Source organism: Plectropomus leopardus, chromosome 17 (genome assembly GCF_026936395.1).
Source record: "Plectropomus leopardus strain MGB_pleo_1.0 chromosome 17, ASM2693639v1, whole genome shotgun sequence".
NCBI classification, from domain to species: Eukaryota; Metazoa; Chordata; class Actinopteri; order Perciformes; family Serranidae; genus Plectropomus; species Plectropomus leopardus.
In genome coordinates, this window is record NC_142192.1 from 27,368,220 (window position 1) to 27,393,623 (window position 25,404).

A 25,404-nucleotide genomic window follows, 5' to 3' on the forward strand; every position below is an offset into this window, starting at 1 on the left:
CATAGTTTATACCCATGTTGTTATTTTGGTCTTCCTGCAAAACCCAGGTCTATCACCTGAATCTTTTCAAGTCTGTTTGAATATAATAGGTTTTCTGGCACTTAAAGTTAACCTTTAAAGGTCACGAGGGGCTACCAGTTAAATGTATGGCTTTAAAAATGAATTAAAAACCAATACTTTTCTTTTGAGGACCACAAATGATCACAGCTATATTAACGACGATATGACATGAAGGAGCTGAGTGTGTCTGTTTGGGGTATCTTATAATGTTGGAATAATCTATAAAATATTACATCTGGTCGCTGAAGTTAAATTTGAGGAACTAAAAAACAATTCTCGATGGTTGTAGTGTAATTAGTCGCCAGGCAGATTTCAGTGCAACAGGTTTTTCAGGGGAAAACCGAAGCACCACTGAGGAGGAGCTTAGTGGATCACACATTCATAAAATAAAACATACAAAGACATAAAAAAAGCTCAGCAATCATAAGTTTAAACATTGCTTTAATTGGGTTTTTGTGCTTATAGGCCTGTAATGAGAAATTAACAAATACCATAATTTGATGCTAAGACCTTTCATAATAGAGACAGCAGAAAACCAGAGACAAGATGAAAGTTTCGCCAAAAAGGTCTCAAATAAGCAAAATCATCCATATCATTTACCTGACATCTAAAAAGTCAAGTTTTTCTCTTCAGTTATCTGTAAAGAAATGCAGCTTTGCCTGAAACTTGTAATAGTTAAAGCTCAATATTCAAATAATTTCAGCTAGTCACAGATTTGTGAGCATATGAAACACAGACACAGAACTGGGGAATTTTGGGCACTTTATTGAAAGCAAAACAGAAGTACAAAATGAACGATACATTAAGTCCACTTCATCTGACATTCACTTCCTATTCACTTCCTTAACCAACACAAAAAATGATTTTCAGCATCCAGCTTAAATTTCTGTTTTTATAAATCTAAGAGGAAAAGCATCCCAAGTCCAAAATATTAATAACATTTATATCAGCATGCCGAGAAGCTTAAAATCAACCAAAAGATGGATATTATGAAACAAAAACCAATACACTTTTGATTAATTTAGAAACACCTCAAAGACATAAATAATTTTCTTTAACCTGTTTAGAATCAAACAAAATCTTTTAATTTTATCAGTTTTGAAAAATATATTCAGGCAAACTATTTACAAAACTGGAAAAAAAAACTGTACTGATGTTTGTGTGTGTGTGTGTGTGTGTGTGCAGGGCAACATTGATGAAACCTATCATCGTTTAATTTCATGTCGTGTTTTATATGATTCACCACAGTGATACAAAACTGCGTTCATCCAGTGTGCATCGAGACTGGAGTCAATCCCAGTGCAACCTGGGTAAGAGATGGATATCTGACACCTACGGGAAATTTAGGGTGTCCAAGTTACAGAGCATGTTTTTTGGATGTTGCTCACTGATTAACAGAATCATCCTCATTGATCTAAAACAACCAGAGAAACAAGAATGAGTCGCTTCTGGTTGACAAATGTTATCTCAAGGTTTACATCACATCACCAAACCTGAAACGAGTGTATGAAAATATATTGGAATGCATGTGTGTGTGTGTGTGTGTGTGTGTGTATGTATGCATGTATTTACATTTGTATAACAATAACAGTTTAATCAGAAAAGCAAAAAAGCAGAAGCATCAATCTATGAGTATAATGGATTACATGTTTGTGACACTTTCATTGTATTACTACTATCAAAACTCATAGGCCTAATTTGATTTACAAATGTTTAAGCAAATATTTTATCGGAGGAAATGCCACTTTTCTGAAATTGAAACTAAATGATCAAAATAATTCAATGTCACCATTAATGTTTTGTAATATTTGTAGAATAATTTCCAACTTTTTTCTCAAATCTGTTTTCTCTCCAATAGATAAGTTTCTATAACTAAATTCCCAAACCTGATTCTATCAGTTTATTATATGAATGATGAATAACTGATGAACTCCCAGTTTACAGGAGAGTGTGGTGACATCGCTCCCTGATCCAGTGCAAAACGTATTTATTCACCTACAGAGACAAAAAGAGAAAACATATAACATTAAATAAATAAGATATAAAATAGTTTACCATAAATGTTGGCAGAGTAATTTTGCAGTTTCAGTCAGCTTTGTTTAACAGCTGTTAATAGCTGATGTCTCATATGAAGCAGCTTACTGTGTACGGGGTGGTGTGTTTCTGATTTATGCGTTTGGATTCAGCTCCTCCAAGACCTCAGGGTTGCTGATGGCTGTGAGATCAGAAACACAATGTCAGCCCCAAACCACTGTGTTTACAGCTAACAGTGCAGCAAACATCCTGCACAAGATCTCTGACACAAAACCCAGAAGCTCTTTTAAATCTCCAGAGTGAATGTCAGGTCAGAAAAAAATAAAAACAAGTTTTACTTACGAGATGGAGGGCGTTTGGCTGAAATAAAAATAAAAGATAAATTATTTATACTGTTACAGTTAAAAATGCCTCACGTTCTCACCTTCTTTCCAGTAATAATCCCAATTTCTACTCATTTAAACTTTTAAATAAATCTCTTACTTTTTCATACCTCTCCCTACATCATCATGCTATAGTCACATTATCTTAAGCTGAATATTTTACAGCGCTCACTGTTGGCTGAAACAGATTTTGTTTGCTGGGAAGTGACACGTAAAGCACCGACTCAAAGTTTGAAATCAAAATACTGAAAAAATTCACAGATAATGTTTCTGTTTTGGTCTCTCACCATTCTTCTTTTTGTAAATGAAGAATCCAATCACAGCGATGACGACGAGCGCAAGAACAACAAGTCCAGCAATGACGGCGACGGTCACGTCAGCGCCTGTTGAGCAGAAAACAACAAAAATAATCACAACCTGAACAGATGAAGCCACAATCTTGTAGGCAGACACTATATGTTACTGTTGCTGTTGTTAATTTGGATCTGTATTCCTATTTATCTGCACGACATTTTACTATATCTATGCTCGTTTATTCTTTCTAGCTTTGATGTCTTTGTTCAGCTGTGTGTCGATGTTGGTTTCTGTCCCAAACTGTTGGTTTTGGCACAATGAGAGCTTCTGTCAAACATACATGGACAGTTAACTTTATTCTGACTTACTTTTAGAAACATTAAAATCATCCACTTATTTAAAAAATATGGTGACCCATCTTCTAAAACTGACCAGCGGTTCTGTCAACACAGTGCCTATAATCTCTGAACTATAGTTAAATATTTAAAGAGTTACAAAAAGTTGGGGAAATTTTTTTTTCTTTTTTAAAAAATTTAAAAACCAAATTAATGTGGCAAAAACAGCTAATTTCAAAATATAAAAAGAAACCAAAGACACTTAAAAAATGAATTATGTGTATGTTTCATCATTAATAATTTTCTATATTAATCAAAGTTCATATAAACAGCAGACAAACTGTAGAAAAAACAGCAGTAACTCCAGGTCCAGACGTGGGCACGTGCATTTGTTTAACACAAATCTAAGCCTTAAAATTATACATTTAAAAAAACTTGACGGATAAAACTGAAGACAAAACAATTTAAAAACACATAAAAAATACAGCAGAGTCACAGCAAACTTAATGTGTGTTTCCCACCTTCATCACTTCTGACTCAAGTCTTACCTTCGTTGGTCCTGATCATTTTTACGTCCAGTTTGGTGCGGATGTCCTCCAAACCAGAGAGCTGAAACACACACTCGTACTTGTCCCAGTCTCCAGGTTTGACCGATGAAACGTCCAGGTCGCTGCTCATCTGGAAGGTCCCATCGTGGTTGGGGAGGACCTCTCCGAGGTCCACGCCCTCATGAAACTCCTCTCCTCCTTTCCTCCAGTATATCATGGCGTTGTTGGGGAAGAAACCTGTGGCGTGGCAGCTGACCGGAGAGGAGGAAGACTTCTGGAGGAGAGACACTGAGGGACGCTCTGCAGAGAGAAGAGACAGACGGTTTACAGGTTCTTTATGATTATTGACTTTATATTAATACTGTCATTCCTGTTTGATGTGATGTATCATAAATGCTTGAACAACACAAAGACTGTTTATATATTTAATGTAAATAAATCTCACTGAAATATAAATGTGAAAAGAAAAAAGAAGAGATAAAAAGACAGACGAAGAGAGGAGAGAGGGTGAGACAGTTTGGAAAGACAGTGAGTGTGAGAAAGACAGAGACGGAGAGAAAAACTGAGACAAAGAAAAATATAGAGAAGAAAAAAGAGAGAAAAAGGAGGGAAAGAGAGGTGATGAATGTGGGAGAGAGTGACAGAGAAAATGGTGTAAAGGGAAAGAAGGCAGATCAGAAATATTTCGTTGATCCCTGGAGCGAAACTGTGGTCAGCATAGAGAATTATAGCAAGTAGAAATAAGTACCAGCACAAGTATATCAAATATAAATACAGTAAAAGTAAACAATCAGAACAAGTATGTAAATATTGAAAAAATAAAAGTGTGTAAAATGTGCTGAGTATGTCAAGTGTATAAAAATATAAAAGCAAATAAATACAGTAATTAAAAATTAGCACTTGTGTGTGAATATTAACATTATAATACAGATAACGTGCCGAGTGTGTAAAGTGTGTAAAACATAAAGCCGTGCCTGACGCTGCGATGAAATGTATACGACTGATATAAGAGAGGAGAGAAGATGAATGAAGAGGTGAGAGAATGAGAGAGAGAGAAATGTGTTAAACTGATACAAAGAGGGTCTCTGTTTGTTGGTTCGTGTATTTTGTGATGTTGCCGTCGGTTCGAAACAAAAGAGACGCGTGAAGATTATTATGTTCGTTAAACTACATCAGGTCATGTGATTCTACCTGTTCTCATCAGAGAGCTCTTCCCGTAGTCCAAATACTTCTTCAGCCACTCAGGACAAAGCTGGGTGTAGTACTGTTTATGCCCTGCTATAGAAGCTTGGTTATTGTCCCACTTGTGTTTGGTGATGACAGCTTGTGGTTTTGGAGCGATGTATGTCCACGTCTTAAAGTCCAATGATATGAAGTCTTCTCCATCATAACCAAACTGTCGAGAAGCTTTAACCTCATTAGTCTGATCATCCCACTCACAGCCGTACATCTGCTGGAAAATGTGGACACCTGAGAGAGACACAAAGACAGCATTAAACCAGAGTGAGACCACATCACAGTCATCTATCATCAGCTGATATCACATCTTTTCCACAGAGACACACTGATCCACACACACCAAACCAGAGGATCTACACCTCCGGCTGTTACTGTCTCCATGACAACCACTCACAGCCAGTCAGCATCTGGACACTGTGGACGTCTTAAAAGAGAGACAGAGAGACAGAGACTGCTGGGAAACACAGTGACATCCTCACACAGTTCATGTCCTCTTTCTTTTTTTTTTTTTTTTAAACCACAGAGACACACTGCGTCCACTGAGACAACAGTTTGTCTCCACTGTTGAAGGTGGAGTCCTGACGAGCAGACTGAACCTGATCCTGGACTGGACATTACAGCCACTGAGACCCTGCAGAAAGTAGATCAGTCCAACAGTGTCCTCTTCCTGTGAGACACTACAGACAAGACTGTCCTGAGGCGGCTCTAGATGCTTCCACTGAGGGACAGTCTCAGTCCAGGATTAGTCTCTAGACTCCACCTGCTCAGCCGGGACAGTGTGTCCTGTTCAGCAGTGTGTTACTACAACTGGTCAGAATAAGACAGAGACCAGCAGGACCATTATGGAGACTGGGACGCAGTCTGTGTGTCCTGATTGGTCCGTCCATCAGTCAATCACTCAAGACAACCGACAGCTGTTTCCACCTGCAGATGTTGTCTTGATGCTGCCTGATGGGACGGACCAACACACTGTGGTCAGAACAGCAGAGTTCATCTAATCTGACCTGGACTTCTACTTTATAATTACAGCTGAAGATAATGATTATTTTTAATACTTTTTATTTCTGATCAATAGATTAATTTATTGTAAAATTTAAGAAAGATGTGAAAAATGCCCATTATAAATTAACCCTTTTGTCTGATCAACAGTGAACATTATTTCATATAAAATTAAACTAAACAGAGAAATTCTCCCAAATGAGACTCTAAAACTAGAAAATGCTCAGTTTTTTGCTTAAATAAAAGACTTTGATTATCTGATTATTAACATAGTCGTCAATACATATCCTGTTAGATCATGTAATCGATTAAACATAATTGTTTCAACACTAAACATGTTTCTTATGTCACAGAGACACTGAGATCGAGTAAAGTTAATCTAATCCAATCTGTAGTTCTTCTGTTTATGTATGTATATTATGGGATGGACACATTGTGTACAGTAAAGTTAATGTGATCTAATCTGTATTCTGAAACATATTTAGGGCTCAAACTATTTATTCTTGTCATTATTGATTACATAATGACTATTTTTCAATTAATCAATGAAGTGTTTACGCTGTAAAATGTCAGAAAATAGTGAAAAATGTCCATCACAAGTTCTCAGAGGCTGAGGTGAAATTTTCAAATCGCTTGTTTTTGTCTGACCAATAATGAACAGTAATTAATATTAAATCATATAAAACAGAGAAAAGCAGAACGTTATCATATCTAAGAAACTAGAACTGGAAAATGTTTGGCTTTCTGCTGAAATAAAAAACTTAAATGATTTTCTGATTATCAAAATTATTTTCATTAAATTTTCTGTTGATCAGCTAATCGATTAATTGACTATTTGTTTCAGCACTATATGTTTATTATAGCTCAGACACACTGTGATCGAGTAAAGTTAATCTCATCCAATCTGTAGTTCTACTATATATGTATGTATATTATGGGATGGACACACTGTGGTCAGTGCAATAAAGTTAATGTGATCTAATCTGTATTCTGCCACATATTTAGGGCTCAAACTAAATATTCTTGTCATTATTGATTACATAATGACTATTTTTAAATTAATAACTGTTTACACTTTTATTTTAAAAAATCAGAAAATGGTGAAAAATGTCCAGTTTCAAGAGGCTGAGGTGAAATCTTTAAACTGCTTCTTCTGTCTGATCAACACTGAACAGTATTAAATATTAAATGATATAAAACTGAAAAAAAGCAAAAAAAAATCCTCATATTTGAGAAACTTGCCTAGAAAATGTTTGGCTTTCTGCTTAAATAAAAGATTCAAATAATTATCTGATCATTTAAATGGTTGTAAAAAATTCTGTTGGCAAACTAATCAATCAATTGATTAACCGTTTCAGCGCTTTGTGTTTATGACGGCGCAGACACACTGTGGTCAGTACAGGACAGTTAATGTGATCTAATCAATATTCTGCAAAATATTTAGGGCTCAAACTAAATATTCTTGTCATCATTTATTACTTAATTACTATTTTTCAATTAATCAATAAATTGTTTGTAAAATGTCAGATAACAGTTAAAAATGCTCGTCAAGTTCCCAAAGACTGAAGTGAAAACTTTTAAATGCTTCTTTTGTCTGACCAACACTGAACAGTATTTTATAAAAAAAAAATGAATTAAACAGAGAAAAGCAGGAAATTCTTGTGTTTGAGAACCTTAAACTAAATAAAGGTTAGACATTTTGATTAATAAAATATTTAAATGATTATCTGAATATCAAAATGGTTTTAATTTGATACAGTCAACTGATTGATTAATTATTATTTAGCTCTATATGTGTTTATTATGGCTTCGACACAAGTGATCAAGTAAAATGATCTTATCTGTAGTTCTGCTTTACATTTATATTATGGGATGGACACACTGTGGTCAGTGCAGCAGAGTCGAGCTGTTCAACGTTTTAAATCTGTGATCTGAATGAGACGTCCATCGTGTCGTCCTGTCAGTCGGCTTGATTAAACCATCCTGCTCCTCCTCTCATATGAGGACCCAGCACAAGCAGCCTGCGTCCTGTTTACAGTCCTGCGCCGCAGTTTGGGAAACCAGGCGGTAACGTTCCTCTATCAGCTGAGTGTTAAACTGCTGTGATCAGCTGGTTCCTGCAGTCCAGTTATTACGGACCAACTCGCTGTGGACACTTCAGGAGAGTTACTCTGATCTGATCCAGTGGAGATAAAGTGTGTTATTTTTATTTTTTTTTTTTTGTCTATTCTACGAAGTAATTTTTCGCATACATGGAACTTCTATGTATGTCATTCTAAACTTTTTTTGCAATAGATGTTATTTTAAATGCTGACATAAAAAATACAATCAATGTGGTATCATATGTCAAACAAGTTGATTTCATATAATACATCTCTGTTAGCTTGGCAGTGCTGTGTATACACAGGAGAAATGTTTGTGTGTGTGTGTGTGTGAGAGAGAGAGAAAGCGAGAGAGAGAGAGAGAGAGGTATAATACACTACCTCCTGATTGGTTGAATCGCTGCATTGCAGTTGCTACATTGGCTTTGAAAGTTGGTATATAGCCTCTTAGAATGTTTGTCTGTTGCTCAGCATACTGCTGACCCAGGTTCTCTGTCATCCAGCTCTGCTTGCTCTCAAATCTGTTGGTCCTGCTGTCAAAGTAGCCCATCACCTCATCATTCACAAGATTCACAGCCACAAACTCAGGGAATTCATTCAGGCCAGTGCTGCCCGTGTAAAAGGCTTTCCAGGAGTGTGTGACTGGAATCAGAGAAACAGAAATAAAGGCCTCGTTAGTATAAGCATTCATTTCCAAAACCATGGTATATTAAAGTCATCAGTAAATTCACCACCATGCAAACTACTATTCACTTCCCATTACCGTCGTCTTGAGGAGGCTTTACTGCCCCTGTTGTCACATTGGATAAATTGTAATCAAAGAACAAGTATTCAGCCCTGAGAAATTGTCTTTAAAATGTTTTTATGTTGAAATAAAATATCAAAGGAGTCACATATTTAGGTCACACATTTATGCTGCTGACTTTCACTGACAGAAAGCAGTTTGTAAAGGTGTCTTTTTTGATCTGGTGTTAAATATATGCTGAAGATGGTTTGTGGAATTCAAATGTTTAAGTAAAAAGATACTTTTTAGAAATACAACCAACAAAAAGTGATCTGACCTCGTCCCTCGTCTTCCTCACTTTCATACGTCTTCATTCATCTACTGAAGACTTTAAAGTTTTACTCCCAATATCTTTGATAAACAATACTTTGTATAAAATAAAGTCTTATGTATTTCAATACAGACAATCCCAGAAATATGTTAACGGACAGAACTCGACATTTAATTAAGATCTCTTTTTTTTTTAATGACGTCATTCTGGTGAGTTTTATTAGTATCTGTTATATACTGGATTCATGTCCTCTCCAATATTCCCTCCACTATGATGTTTATTTGCTCTCAGTCCTGATTTCAAATTATTCACAGATGTCTTTGTTTGTTATTTATTCATTATGAGAGAGGACGAGGTTATATAATATTATTTTCTTCTCGCTCCTTTACAATTATGAAATCGGTATTATGTGGTCACAGATTACAGTTTAGATTTTGAGTTGGAGATTAAACTGAAATTATTGGAAATGAAAAGAAAATCAATGTATCTTGTAACAATGTGTTTAATATAGATTAAATACATCAGGGGTCGATTTTAAGTATTTTACCAACAAAGCAGGAAGTTGTTTGGCTTCAGCAGGAAAACAAAGCCATCAAATGACTTGTTGGATAAAAACAGAAATCTAAAACCTTCACAGCAGCCGGTACAGGTGCTGGCAAGTGTTTTGAGACAAAGAAAATATTATAATTTTGCTTAATAAATTAAAAATAACTAAGGGACTGTACATTGTTATTTATCAGAGTAAAAAGGTGGCTGCAGTGTGACTTCATTTCTTTTTCTTGTTTTAAAAAAATAAATACCTCTATCATATAATATGATGATATGAAGAGGTTTTTCCTTGAGCCTTTCTGAGGGGAAAATGATGCAGAAAGCGCCCTTACCCCAAAATAACCGTATTTATTTAGTTAGTTAGTTTCTGGCTATGATAAATGGTGGGAAATTGAATTGATTTTTAAAGAAAAAAACACTTTTAAAACCCACTTCCGGGTTTGAGGGTTCTGAAGGTACCAAAATAAATACAATAAACATAATAATTTAAAGCTGAATGTCCTTCTCCTAAGCCAAATAAAAAAAACCATACAACCTTTCCCTGTGCTTAAAAAATACCTTACCCCCATTTTCCACACCCCTCCCCTCTCATAAATAACGAACAGTCCCTAATAAGAACTATTTACATATTTTCTAAAATCACAGTCATGATCAACAGCAATAAATTCACGACATTACACTTTTAGAAAAGTAGCCTCGGTATATAAAATGGTCAAAAACAACTTAAGACTTAAATTAGTGCAATATAGTTTTGGCATATAAACTCCCGTTTAAACGCCAGTTATTTATGTTTTTAAAGTATTTCGGCCTCTTTTCATGTATCTGTGTGCTGGACTGCGCAGCGCTGCGTCGTCATGCTGCATTTTAGCATCAAGATCGATCAAACAGTATCGATCTTAAAGGTCTCAATATAATAAAATATTGACCGAAATAAAAACGCTGTAGAAAGATACACTTCTGCCTTTTTCAGAAATACACTGTAGACTTTCCTTCTTGTCAAAAACTCAACAGCGGCCACCGACAAAATTAGAGACCAAACTACAAACGGCAGCAAGAATTTACACACGTGAACTTTAAGATATCGGATTTGTTATTTTTAAACGTAAAAGTCCTTTAACTAAACACCAAAGACCACCAGAAGAAGCTTAAACTTACACTAAATAAAGATACGAAGTATATTATATTTAAAAATCAACAAACTTAAAAACTATTGACTCACGTGCCGCCGCGCCATGGAGACACATTCCCAGGACAATCAGGACAATCCAGGTCTTCATTTTGACCATCTGAAGCTTTGACAGAAAAACGACTAAAATGTTTAATTTCTGAGACAAACAGACACCGTCTTTCCTGCTCGAGCTCGAAGGATGAAGTGCGGATAAAAAGAAGGTGGAGCCTGATATCAACCTCCATCTGACCAATGAGAATTTAGGCTGAGCATGACGTCACCTGTAACTCGGTGAAAGTCGCTGAAAGAGGTTATGAATGAAAGTGAAAGTAAAATGATGTTATTTCAGCCTGTGTAAGAGGACGAAGAGACATCACACATGCGGGGCTTTATTCTGTTTTATCGACACATTAAAGGAGTAATAAACCTGCTGCTGCTCAGATCTTGTTTAGTGATTTTTAGGCTGATGTGATGTCACGTGCAGACATGTATTACATCTTTTGGGAGGTCAGAGGTCACTGTCAGCCACAGATCAGATACTCTGCAGTCTTTGGGGATGCAGTTATTGGTATTTTGTGTGTCTGAGCTGCTGGGATTGAAAACAGTCCTGATCAAAAATACTGAACAACAAATCAAAGTGTGTTTTCACTGATGTTATAGTGAGTAAATGTGGTGAGGTGCTCCCCCCAGAGGCTCAAACCTGCAACTGCTGTGCAGCAGGACAGTTTCTCTGTGGAGACTGTTATCATCTGTAATTTTAACCCTTTTAACTCTTTAATCACAATCACTTGTGCTGGTTTAGATGTGTTTCACAAGTATTAAAACTTTTGAACCCTAAACAAGGTGGTTAGATTTCCTCCAAAAATGGGGAAAAAAGGCAGTCTGCAACTTCTTAAGAAATGTAACTGCAACTTGTAAAGAAAATGTTTCAAAAAACAGTTGTAGATTTTTTTTAGCTAAGGAAAAATGTCTAGAAAAAAAGCTAGAGAGAAACTATATAATGATCATAATTATATATTTAAAACTATGTCAAGAATTATTATAATTTAAATAATTTTTTGTTTTGTTTTAATTTCAGGCAATTTTCTTTCACTTTTTACTCATTTCTTGCTAATTTTCATTTTTTTTTCTTACATTCTTCATCGTCATGTTCCCATATTTTTGAAAGAAATAAAGCCCATTCGCTCAGGTCTGTAAAGGGTTAAACAGATCCCTGTAACTGCAACTTGTCAAGAAAATGTTAAAAAAAAAAAAAAAAACAGTTGTAGATTTTTTTAAGTTAAGAAAAATGTCAAAGAAAAAAGTTAGAGAAAAACTATCGTATCATGATTACATATTTAAAACAATGTTACAGAATTATTATGATTTTTAAAGAACCCTTTCCGGTAATTTTTTGTTTTTGTTTTTGTTTTTATTTCAGGCAATTTCTTTCACTTTTTACTAATTTTCATTATTTTTTTTCTTACATTCTTAATTGTCATCTTCCCATGTTTTTGAAAGAAATAAAGCCTATTCGCTCAGGTCTGTAAAGGGTTAAACAGATCCTCCTCATGCAATCAAACCATCTGATCATTAAATTAGATGGAGGGGAACATCATATATCTCTTTTGAAGTCCATATCCAATAAGGTGTTACACTGATGTGTTACTACAATAAGGTATTTTGTGTGTTTTCAGCACAGACCTGCACACTGTTTTGGGCTCACATCAGACCAACTATCAGCACAGAAAATATCATAAAACACAAGATCGTTTCCATGACACAAAGTTTCACCTCCGTGTTTGACTTTGAAATGGAAACAAGAACCAAAGAAAGCAAAGCAGAAAGAGTTAATTTGTTTGTGACTTTGAGGTTTGAACTCTGGTTGAGAAATCTCTTCCTGCTCACTGCTGATCGATACATGAGTTTATTAGTGCTGATCAATACCTGAGTTTATCGCTGAATTCACCTTTACAGACAGTCAGCAGTGTGACAGCGCCCCCTGTGGACACTTTATGCATCTCCTGATGGGAAACCACCTGACTTTCTGTTGGTGTCAAACTGCCAAAACATCATTGTGATCAGTGAATCCGGTTTTATGTATTCACCAATTTAAGAATAATATAGTGAAATAAAATCAATATAAACTGTATTTGGTGTCAGTGAACAGCTCCACGGCTCGCTGAAACCTAAAAAACTCCTCTAACAATGCTGAATTCAGGGGAAAGAAAACTCTTATATGAAACAACTATAAAATCAAACAAACAACAAATAAATAACTTGTTTTTCCAGAAGCACTTTATCCAAGAATAAAACCCTAATCTGTACAAGTTGTACTAAAAATTTGGGATTTTACACTCTATACAGTAATGTCCATGTTAAACCATATTTTCTAAATTTTATTATACTAGAAAATACCACGTTTAGAAAAGTTTGACTTTTTTTCATTGACATTAACTTGCTAATCAAGTAAAAGCAGAATCATAACATTATTTGTGAAATTCATCCTCCTTTAGATGTTTAATTTCTTTCTTTAATCTCTTTTAAGGATTTTTTTAATTTGCAAAACGTAGATTTCCCAAGACATCAAACATCAGAAGTAACTTTTACATCAATGCTGAGAAACTTATGAATGGAAACTTTTTATTTGGATTATTAACATCACTCCTGTGTGCTGTACGAACAAGCATGATGTGCAATTAAAAAAATCTGTCTTCTAAAATGAAAAAGCATTTTAAACATTATCAAGAGAAAATAAAAATCTGTAAAAAATAATCATGTTCTGCTTTCTCTGCAATGTACCACAAAAGTAGCTTCTGTGCAGCACATAAATAATGAAATTAAGTTGTCAGTAAATAAATTAAAGAACATGATGCACATCATAACCTTTTTGTTTTTAGCTGAGTCAGGGTTTCTTCAACCAGGAAAATAAAGATTATCAATGTCAGTTTTTGTATTTTTAAATCATTATTATGAAAATGTCTCTCAGGGTTGCAAATTCAAAGGTCTTTTTTGAAAAAAATTTCAGATGTGAGTCATCCAACATTCAGCAAGTTAAGTTTCCTTTGTATCAATAAACCAAAGATCACAAAGTTTACAGTCCAAAGGGCAATAAACAACTAAACGCAGCGACTCTATTCAAATTATTGTCAACATAAATGCTGAATCACAAAAAGACACACATTTGAAATGAAATGACACTTTATTGAAAAGCAAAACAAAAGTGCAAAAGAAATGAAACATTAGAGAAATTTCATCTGATATTAACTTACTTAACCAACACAAGAATTGATTTTGATCATCGCTGTGCAATTTCTTCATGCAGGGTTCCCTCACATTTTAACTGACAACATTTCAAAACTTTTCATGACCCATAATAATAATAACATTAATCAAAATGTCTTGCCTGACTTGCCTGGCATTTTTGTAAAATATCAGATTCAAATTCTAACATGTAATTTCAGCTAGCTGGCGTACATAAAGGGAGAGACGTAAGACGGAGAGAAAATTAATATTCGTATGTGACAGTAAACAAAATGTCACTCATCATCACATATTCGAGCCGTTACGACAGCTACAGAAAATTAATCTGCTGTCATGTTAAATTACGTTAAAAGTCGTCCACCAATGATTACTGCTATGATTTTATTACCCACAACAATATTCCATGACTTTTCCAAAAACTTTCAATAATTTTTATGAATGCCATGACTTTTCCAGGCCTTGAAAACTGTGACTGTGAAATTGTGATTTGATTGTGAAATTCAATGACTTTCCCAGGTTTTCCATGACTGTGGGAAACCATGTTTATGTTTAACAAGCTAACAGAGAAAACATTTATTTTCCCAAAATACGAGCAGGAAATATTTACAGGAACATTTCTATCAGTGTGCTGAGAAGCTTCAACATCCCACAATCCTTTTAGAATCTCTGCTAAAATTAAAATATAATAAAAACAGATCAAAAGATAAACATTATGAAACAAAAGCCAACATATTCCTAATTCATTAAGAAAACACTCAAAGACATAAATTATAAGCTTTGGCCTGTTTGAGATCAAACTAAATCTTTTCAAACGTTTTAAAGAAATATACAAACAACCTATTTACACAACTGGAAAAAAAAGTTTGCACTGGTGCTTATATTGTGTATTTGTGCATAGGGGGTCTTTAGAGAGCAGTAATAAACACACTGGATTATTTATCAGGTTAACCCTTTGAAACCTGAGCAAATTAGATTTCTTTAATGACCCTCAGAGAAATTACCCAAAAATTAGCACAAAATTAGTAATAAGCACAAAAAAATCCCTAAATATTAGAAAAATGTAAAAACCAAATAAACAAAAACAAGGGAATGACCTGAAAAAAGTGCTTCAAAATTATAATAATTTTCTGACATAATTTTAATTATATATTTATGATAATTATATATAAAGAATTTACCATTTTTTCAATGGTTTTTTTTTTTAAACACGATAGTTTTTCCAAGCTTTTTTAAAAAAATAATGTAATAAATCTACACATTTCTTGCAATCTGTGGAACATTTCTTAACAAGTTGCTCGCTGCCTTTTCACTTGTGTTTTTTTAAGGAAATCGAACTAATTTGCTCAGGATTCGAAGTTTTAAACACTTGCGAAATACTCCTGCAAGCAGCACAAGATAAGTGATGTTGATTCAGGTTTCAAAGGGTTAATGACTTAGAAATCAGGATAATTCACAAAATAAATCTTCATCCATCCTCTTCCTAACTGGCTCATCCTGCTGAGAGTCGCAGGGAACTGGAGTGAATCCCAGTGCACACTGGGCGAGAGGTGGAGTTCATCACCAGCAGAAACACAGATACACAAACATTGTTCCAGTGCAACATGTGTCCATAAACCTAAAGAGACAAACAATAAACAGAAAACAAAATAAACCCAAAGAATTTGGACAATTCAGTTCAACAAAGCCACAAATCTACAGCATCATTTAGAGTTAAAGTGCCCATGGTTCAGTCATTTAACATGCAATATAATTAATTCTTTTCATTTGGTTCAACTCCATTTTAATAAATCAGTGTCACTGTTTCACTAAAGGTCAATTTTTAAGCTTTAAATATGATCTGAGCTGCTGATGTGAATATTTCTGAACGCATCTCTCTCATTTTTTAACATTTTTTTCATGTTTGTTGTGAAAAATCAACTGGCAGGCAAAGATTTTCTTTAAAGCTGTAATGTCTGAGAAGTTTTACATCGGAAACAGAAACAATCACGAAAAGTCGGTTTAAAGCAGCTTCGTGTAACGACAGCTGTGAATAGTTCACGTGTCACATGAGGAAACTCACTGTGTGCAGGGTGGTGTTTTTATGATGTTGGGTCTGGATTCAGTTTCTTAGAGAGCTCAGAGCTGTTGTCAGATTGAGGGCATTTGGCTGAAATAAAAAACAAAGAAACAATTTCAGTTGTCATTATTGCAAAAAAACGCCAGAATATCTTCTAACATTGTCTTCCTGACAGATATGACTCCCTCTCCTAGTTACTCAAACTGATAAATGTATCTCTTCTACCTTTGTTTTTATCTTACTTCATTATTTTTACTATCACTTGTGTCTTATATCATCAGTTAACGCGCGTTTCGTATCCTGTACGCATACAGCTCACTCTGACTAATCATGGACATAAAAGACGAAAATGTTTTTTTTTTTCTCCAAGTACAAAATACACAATCCACAACACAGTGGTAAAACAGTGCGGCTCCACTCTCTGCCTGCGAGCAACTGAATACCTCAAAGAGTTCACTGAGCGCCATAAAATCGCTGGTCAGTCTTTAACGGGCATAAATGCATGTGAGTGTGTTCCCAGTAATGCACATACATTAAAAACAGCTGTAATATGTTACAAATTCAACATAATATGAAGAACAGAAGCAAATATGATGAAATAGCTACATAATAGTAATGATATTTAAATGGATTCTGCACCAATTTTCATCTATTATTTTACTTTTTCTAAATAATGTGGGTAGCATGAGATATCGCTTCTCCCCCCACGACCAAACTCGGCTGTAGACGCAAATTAAATAAATCTAAGCAGCGCTGATCAAATATAAGACTCTGTTATACTGTAGCATATTTTTCGCCTAAAATCTTTTCAGAAATGCGTTTTAGCGAACTGTTTAACTGTAATATGAAACTGATTCTTGCCGGCTGGCTGCCATTGTTTCACACATACGAGTTTTTGTTAATTCATCCACCAGCAGGAGCGTTTACTGGTCTGGTGCAGCAACTTTGCATTCTGGTAGTTGTAGGTTTTCTACCTCTTCAGCAAAAGCCTCAATTTCTCTGTTTTTTTTCTGTTTATGTAACATAAATTTCAAAAGTATTTGAGTCTTTCTACGGCAGAGACAGCTTAGTCATATCTCGTCATATCATCGTGACACTGTGGCTCTGCGACTTAAACCGCTCACTGCTGGAGTTTGACTCAATTTTGTAATCTGGATAACAGCGTCAACTCCAAGTTTAAAATCAAAATAGCAGCAAAAAAAGAAAATCTTCATGTTAGAGTCTCTCACCTTTCTTCTTTTTGTGAACCACAAATACAATCACAGCGATGAGGACGAGAGCAAGAACAACTGCAACAATGATGGGGATGGTCGTATCAGCAGGTTTCTCTGTTGAGCAGAAAACAACAAAATTAGTCAAAACATGAACAGATGAAGCAGGTTAGAAGAAAATCCTTCAATCAGACCACAATCTTGTAGGCAGACACTATATGTTACTGCTGCTGCTGTTAACATTGATTTGTATCCCTACTTGTCTGAACAACATTACTGTATCATCTCTGAACTATAGTTAAACACATATAAAGTTACAAAAAAATGGGGATAAAAGCCTTCCACAATTTTTTTCTTTTTTTTAACAATTTAAAAACTAAATAAATGTGGGAAAACAGCTAATTTCAAAATATAAAAAAGAAACCAAAGACACTTAAAAAATGTATTATGCGTTTGTTTCATCATTAATAATTTTCTATATTAATCAAAGTTCATATAAACAGCAGACAAACTGTAGAAAAAACAGCAGTAACTCCAGGTCCAGACGTGGGCACGTGCATTTGTTTAACACAAATCTAAGCTTAAAATTATACATTTAAAAAAACTTGATGGATAAAACTGAAGACAAAACAATTTAAAAACACATAAAAAATACAGCAGAGTCACAGCAAACTAAATGTGTGTTTCCCACCTTCATCACTTCTGACTCAAGTCTTACCTTCGTTGGTCCTGATCATTTTTACGTCCAGTTTGGTGCGGATGTCCTCCAAACCAGAGAGCTGAAACACACACTCGTACTTGTCCCGGTCTTCAGGTTTGACCGATGAAACGTCCAGGTCGCTGCTCATCTGGAAGGTCCCATCGTGGTTGGGGAGGACCTCTCCGAGGTCCACGCCCTCATGAAGCTCCTCTCCTCCTTTCCTCCAGTATATCATGGCGTTGTTGGGGAAGAAACCTGTGGCGTGGCAGCTGACCGGAGAGGAGGAAGACTTCTGGAGGAGAGACACTGAGGGACGCTCTGCAGAGAGAAGAGACAGACAGTTTACAGGTTCTTTATTATTATTGACTTTATATTAATACTGTCTTTCCTGTTTGATGTGATGTATCATAAATGCTTGAACAACACAAAGACTGTTTATATATTTAATGTAAATAAATCTCACTGAAATATAAATGTGAAAAGAAAAAAGAAGAAATAAAAAGACAGACGAAGAGAGGAGAGAGGGTGAGACAGTTTGGAAAGACTGAGTGTGAGAAAGACAGAGACGGAGAGAAAAACTGAGACAAAGAAAAATATAGAGAAGAAAAAAGAGTGAAAAAGGAGGAAAAGCGAGGTGATGAATGTGGGAGAGAGTGACAGAGAAAATGGTGTAAAGGGAAAGAAGGCAGATCAGAAATATTTCGTTGATCCCTGGAGCGAAACTGTGGTCAGCATAGAGAATTATAGCAAGTAGAAATAAGTACCGGCACAAGTATATCAAATATAAATACAGTAAAAGTAAACAATCAGAACAAGTATGTAAATATTTTAAAAAATAAAAGTGTGTAAATATGCTGAGTATGTCAAGTGTATAAAAATATAAATGTAAATAAATACAATAATAAACAATTAGCACTTGTGAGTGAATATTAAAATTATAATACGGATAACGTGCCGAGTGTGTAAAGTGTGTAAAACATAAAGCCGTGCCTGTTCGTTAAACTACATCAGGTCATGTGATTCTACCTGTTCTCAGCAGAGAGCTCTTCCCGTAGTCCAAATACTTCTTCACCCACTCAGGACAAATCTGGGTGAGGTAGTTCTTTAGACTTGCTATCCGAGCTTGGTTATTGTCCCACTTGCGTTTGGTGATAAGAGCCTGTTGTTTTGGAGCGATCCATGTCTCTGTCTTCAGGTCCAATGATATGAAGTCTTCTCCATCATAACCTTGCTGATTAAAACCTTTAACCTCATTAGTCTGATCATCCCACTCACAGCCGTACATCACCTGAGCAATGTGGACACCTGAGAGAGACACAAAGACAGCATTAAACCAGAGTGAGACCACATCACAGTCATCTATCATCAGCTGATATCACATCTTTTCCACAGAGACACACTGATCCACACACACCAAACCAGAGGATCTACACCTCCGGCTGTTACTGTCTCCATGACAACCACTCACAGCCAGTCAGCATCTGGACACTGTGGACGTCTTAAAAGAGAGAGACAGAGAGACAGAGACTGCTGGGAAACACAGTGACATCCTCACACAGTTCATGTCCTCCTTCTTTTTTTTTTTTTTAAATCACAGAGACACACCACTGTTGAAGGTGGAGTCCTGACGAGCAGACTGAACCTGATTCTGGACTGGATATTACAGCCACTGAGACCCTGCAGAAAGTAGATCAGTCCAACAGTGTCCTCTTCCTGTGAGACACTACAGACGAGACTGTCCTGAGGCGGCTCTAGATGCTTCCACTGAGGGACAGTCTCAGTCCAGGATTAGTCTCTAGACTCCACCTGCTCAGCCAGGACAGTGTGTCCTGTTCAGCAGTGTGTTACTACAACTGGTCAGAATAAGACAGAAACCAGCAGGACCATTATGGAGACTGGGACGCAGTCTGTGTGTCCTGATTGATCCGTCCATCAGTCAATCACTCAAGACAACCATGGATGTATCGGCCACTATGTAAATTTTGCTTCAGAGGGTGGCGCACTTCCTGGGGGCTAGGTGGAAACAGCTGTCGGTTGTCTTCCCAGCCCCCAGGAAGTGCGCCACCCTCTGAAGTAAAATTTACATAGTGGCCGAAAGTGGAACTACAGCGTCATGTGACGCACACTGGCCCAGAAAGACTTTTCCCAATTTGTTAACATTGGGAAAGAGACCACCTTAAATCACTGGATAATTTTTTTGAGATATGTTTACTTTTCAGAACGCATTTTTATAGCCATAATTAAAAACATTAAGTCATAAAGACGTAAATTTCGCTATTTTCCGAATCAAGATTTGGAATTCGGTGTTTCTCCAGCCATAACATGAACGCGCATCGGCCCAAGGACTCTACCGCATGAACGCGCATGTAACTCTAAGAGTAACCGATATTTTTGCTGCAATTCATCATTTTTTAATCACAATTCATCATTTTTGCCATTTTACAACACATCCATACGCTGTTGGCTGTAAAGCTGTAACATGGACGTCTGTCTGTATCAGAGACCGTATATACGGTCTACGGTCTGTATTTAACCTCCGGTTATCAGTGAGCAGCGCAGAGCACCAGTTACAGTTACTAAAAGGTACTGAACATAGTATTTTTAAAAGCTGAGCTGTGTGATAAAACACGGGGCAACATTACAAGCAGCACCTTTTATTACCTTTTTATGGGCACGACACGTTCAGATTCTGTTAATTTGATTTCTCTGGTCGAGATTACGATATGATTCCCTGATGAGTTGTATCTATATGTGTGTGTAGAGAGAGAGAGAGATAAATATACCATTATCTGATAATCACGTAAATATTAAAACCGACAGCGCTGTCGTTATACCGCCGATTAGCTGCTGTTGCTAATAAGCTAAGCTACTACGAGAGGAATGCTCATGCACCGGCGCTGTCGCCTCGAGCACTCGGGTCATCTGTGTGAGCGAGCCTGTGAGTCGGAGTCAATGTTCGGGTAAACTCGGCCGCTTTCGGCTGTCGTTAATCACTTCCACGCATGCTCTATGGGCCAGTAGATCCGGGTATTTGACACTTTTCCAAACCCGGAAAAAGAGTTTTCTCTGCTTCATGCGCCAATGAGCAGCTCTCATAGGAATGAATGAGGCCCCGCCCCCACGGCTGTATCCAGACTTCTTATAATACATCCATGATAATACATCCATGATAATACATCCATGATAATACATCCATGTTCATGCGCCACTTTGACTTCCTTATAATACATCCATGGTTTCCACCTGCAGATGTTGTCTTGATGCTGCCTGATGGGACGGACCAACACACTGTGGTCAGAACAGCAGAGTTCATCTAATCTAACCTGGACTTCTACTTTATAATTACAGCTGAAAATAATAATTATTTTTTAATAATTTTTATTTTTGATCAATAGTTTAATTTATTGTAAAATTTAAGGCAGATGTAAAAAAAATGCCCATTATAAATTAATCCTTTTGTCTGACCAACAGTGAACATTATTTAATATAAAATTAAATTTAAACAGAGAAATTCTCCCAAATGAGACTCTAAAACTAGAAAATGCTCAGCTTTTTGCTTAAATAAAAGACTTTTGATTATCTGATTATTAACATAGTCGTCAATACATATCCTGTTAGATCATGTAATCGATTAAACATAATTGTTTCAACACTAAACATGTTTCTTATGTCACAGAGACACTGAGATCGAGTAAAGTTAATCTAATCCAATCTGTAGTTCTACTGTTTATGTATGTATATTATGGGATGGACACATTGTGTACAGTAAAGTTAATGTGATCTAATCTGTATTCTGAAACATATTTAGGGCTCAAACTATTTATTCTTGTCATTATTGATTACATAATGACTATTTTTCACTTAATCAATGAAGTGTTTACGCTGTAAAATGTCAGAAAATAGTGAAAAATGTCCATCACAAGTTCTCAGACGCTGAGGTGAAATTTTCAAATTGCTTGTTTTTGTCTGACCAATAATGAACAGTAATTAATATTAAATAATATAAAACAGAGAAAAGCAGAACGTTATCATATCTAAGAAACTAGAACTGGAAAATGTTTGGCTTTCTGCTGAAATAAAAAACTTAAATGATTTTCTGATTGTCAAAATTATTTTCATTAAATTTTCTGTTGATCAGCTAATCGATTCATTGACTATTTGTTTCAGCACTATATACTGTATGTTTATTATAGCTCAGACACACTGTGATCGAGTAAAGTTAATCTCATCCAATCTGTAGTTCTACTATATATGTATGTATATTATGGGATGGACACACTGTGGTCAGTGCAATAAAGTTAATCTGTATTCTGCAGATTAATTCTAGGGCACAAACTAAATATTCATGCCATTACTGATTACATAATGACTATTTTTCAATTAATCAATAAAAAAACATAAAACTGTTTAGTCTGCATTAATAAAACATGACAGCTGAAGAGTTGTGTGTGTGAAATATCTGTTTATTAAAACACTGAATGAAAATATAAACATTTTATCAAGAGAAAGTGGAACATAAACAGACCTCCAGTTTGGTTGAAGCGCTGCTTTGCAGTTTCAATGTTGGCTTTAAAGACTTGCTGGGCATTCAAATGTAACCCTGTCTCCCTCTCCCAGTACTGTGGATTCTCTTCTGTGACTCTGCTCATCCAGTCCTGTTTGGGTATGTCCCTCATGGTATTACTGTCATAGCAATCAATCTGAACGTCATCAACCAACCCAACAGACACAAACTCTGGGAAGTTTGGGACCTCAGAAGACGCAGTGTAGACATACCTCAGAGAGTGAATTCCTGTAAGAAAATAGCAAAATATTCATTTCAGAATTACAGTTTTCTCAATCACTAAAAAATGTCATTTTAATGCACTCAGAATCAAAAAGTACTACATGCAAAGCATCCTAATAATCTCAATTGTGCACTCCGTAAATACATTATTTATAGTATTTGTGATGAATTTGTCTAAAAAAATGTATTTATCCTGAATTAAAATATTAAGTGAGTCGCATATTTAGGTCATACAGTTGGGTTGCTGACTTTCATTGACAGAAAGCAGTTTGAAAAAACAGGGGTCATTGTTTTAAATCTAGTATTGAATATATGCTGAAGAGGATTTGTGGAATTCAAATGTTTGAGTGTAAAGATACTTTTTAAAAATACAACCAAGTGATCTGACCGAGTCCCTTGAGTTTCTCACTTTCATATATCTTGATTCATGTACTTTAGACCTTTTTTCTTAAGTTTTACTCCCAATACTTTTGATAAACAATATTTTGTGTAAAAGCAAATCTTCTGTGTTTCAACAATCCCAGAAATATGTGAATTGACACAACTCTACATTTAATTAAGTTCGGTCTTATTTCTAATGTAGTCATTCTGTAAAGTTTCTATTTGTATAGGTTATAAACTAGATTCATATTCGCTCCAACAATCCGTCCAGCATGAACTGATGTTTATCTGCTCTTAGTTCTGATTTTTAAAAGTTTAACCTCAATCTTTTTTTATTAAAAGTTAAACATTACTGCTAGTCAAATGCTGGAGCTTTGTGGCCGATACTGATAACAGAATTTAGTATGAACGTACTACTTTAAAGCAGATGTGTAATTTAGTATGAGTCGTCAAACTGTATTTTTCTCTGAAGAATGGCTTAAAATATATATTTCTTATATTAGCTGATTTCAGAAAATATATACATCAAACAATAAGATAATTTGGAATATAATATTTATGTTAACTACGTTTTTAGTGTGTTTTTCTGTGCGTTCATATTGTCAAATTATTCTCAGTCATCTCTGTTATTTATTTATTTATTTATTAAAAGAGGAGGAAGGATATATATTATTATTTTCTTCTTGCTCCTTTTCAATTATAAAATCTATATTATGTGGTGACAGATTACATTTTATATTTTGTGTTGGAGTTTATTTTTTATTTTTAGTTTCTGGCTGTGATAAATGGTGTGATTTTTGAAGCTTTTCAATAAAAATGCTTTTGACCACTTGATGGTTTGGGGATTCTATGGGTACTAAAATAAACACACAAAAAAAAACATAAATTTAAAGTTGAATGTCCCTCTCCTAAGCCAAATCAAAAACATAAATCCTTACCCTGTGCTTAAAAAAATATTTGGACTACCTCCCCCATTTGACACCACCCCTCCCCTCTCATAAATAACGAACAGTCTCTTATTCGAAAAAAAAACCCATAATTTTTTAAAATAATAGTCACAATTAATAGCATTAAATTAATGACACTGCACTTTAAAAAGAGCACATATATAAAATAATCATGAACAACTCAAAGGCTTAAATTACCAAGTATAATGTAGTTTGTAGTTAGGCAAAGAAACTCTAGTTTAAACGCCAGTTATTTATGTTTTTAAAGTATTTTGGACTCTTTTCATGTATCTGTGTGCTGGACTGTGCAGCGCTGCCTCCTCATGCTGCATTTTAGCATCAAGATCGATCAGACAGTATCGGTCTTAATGGTACCGATATAGACAACAAAACTATTAACTCACGTGCCGCCGCGCCATGGAGACACATTCCCAGGACAATCAGGACAATCCAGGTCTTCATTTTGACCATCTGAAGCTTTGACAGAAAAACAGACACCATCTTTCCCGCTCATGAAGTGCGAATAAAAAGAAGGTGGAGACTCAATGTGACCAATGAGAATTTAGGCTGAGCATGACGTCACCTGTAACTCGGTGAAAGTCACTGAAAGAGGTTATGAATGACAGTGAAAGATTTCCTCCAAAAATGAGGAAAAAAGGCAGTCAGCAACTTCTTAAGAAATGTAACTGCAACTTGTAAAGAAATTATTTTTTTAAAAAAAAAACAGTTGTAGTTTTTTTTAAACTAAAAAATGTCAAGGAAAAAAGTTAGAGAAAAACGATATAAGTATCATGATTACATATTTAAAACAATGTTACAGAATTATTATGATTTTTAAAGAACCCTTTTCAGGTAATTTATTTTTTTTGTTTTTGTTTTTATTTCAGGTAATTTTCTTTCACTTTTTACTAATTCTTGCTAATTTTCATTAATTTATTTCTTACATTGCTAATTGTTATTTTCCCATGTTTTTGAAAGAAATAAAGCCTATTTGCTCAGGTCTGTAAAGGGTTAAACAGATCCTCCTCATGCAATCAAACCATCTGATCATTAAATTAGATGGAGGGGAACATCATATATCTCTTTTGAAGTCCATATCCAATAAGGTGTTACACTGATGTGTTACTACAATAAGGTATTTTGTGTGTTTTCAGCACAGACCTGCACACTGTTTTGGGCTCACATCAGACCAACTATCAGCACAGAAAATATCATAAAACACAAGATCGTTTCCATGACACAAAGTTTCACCTCCGTGTTTGACTCTGAAATGAAAACAAGAACCAAAGAAAGCAAAGCAGAAAGAGTCAGAGA

The 25,404-nt window shown here is 35.3% G+C and overlaps 1 protein-coding gene across 1 annotated transcript; it reads right to left on the reverse strand.

Moving 5' to 3' along the window:
- Positions 1-805: 805 nt before the first annotated feature.
- On the reverse strand, positions 806-24,642 carry LOC121939554 (uncharacterized). The gene is made up of 14 exons (XM_088090758.1): positions 24,495-24,642; positions 22,502-22,768; positions 19,003-19,281; positions 17,995-18,294; positions 17,295-17,393; positions 16,091-16,155; positions 10,818-11,031; positions 8,376-8,636; positions 4,846-5,124; positions 3,655-3,954; positions 2,765-2,860; positions 2,437-2,454; positions 2,203-2,275; positions 806-2,055 (listed from the first exon to the last, which is right to left on the reverse strand). The coding sequence occupies exons 1-13, from the start codon at positions 24,589-24,591 to the stop codon at positions 2,229-2,231; spliced, it is 2,322 nt and encodes a 773-aa protein (XP_087946884.1). The 5' UTR covers positions 24,592-24,642; the 3' UTR covers positions 806-2,055; positions 2,203-2,228.
- Positions 24,643-25,404: the final 762 nt, after the last annotated feature.

Excerpts from the sequence above, each read along its gene's own strand:
- LOC121939554 (XM_088090758.1), bottom strand. The coding sequence starts at position 24,591 with ATGGTGTCTGTTTTTCTGTCAAAGCTTCAGATGGTCAAAATGAAGACC. Across the intron at positions 8,637-10,817 it reads TCTCCATGGCGCGGCGGCAC|TCACACACTCCTGGAAAGCC; the intron begins GTGAGTCAATAG and ends CTCTGATTCCAG. Across the intron at positions 2,861-3,654 it reads AATGATCAGGACCAACGAAG|GCGCTGACGTGACCGTCGCC; the intron begins GTAAGACTTGAG and ends TCTGCTCAACAG.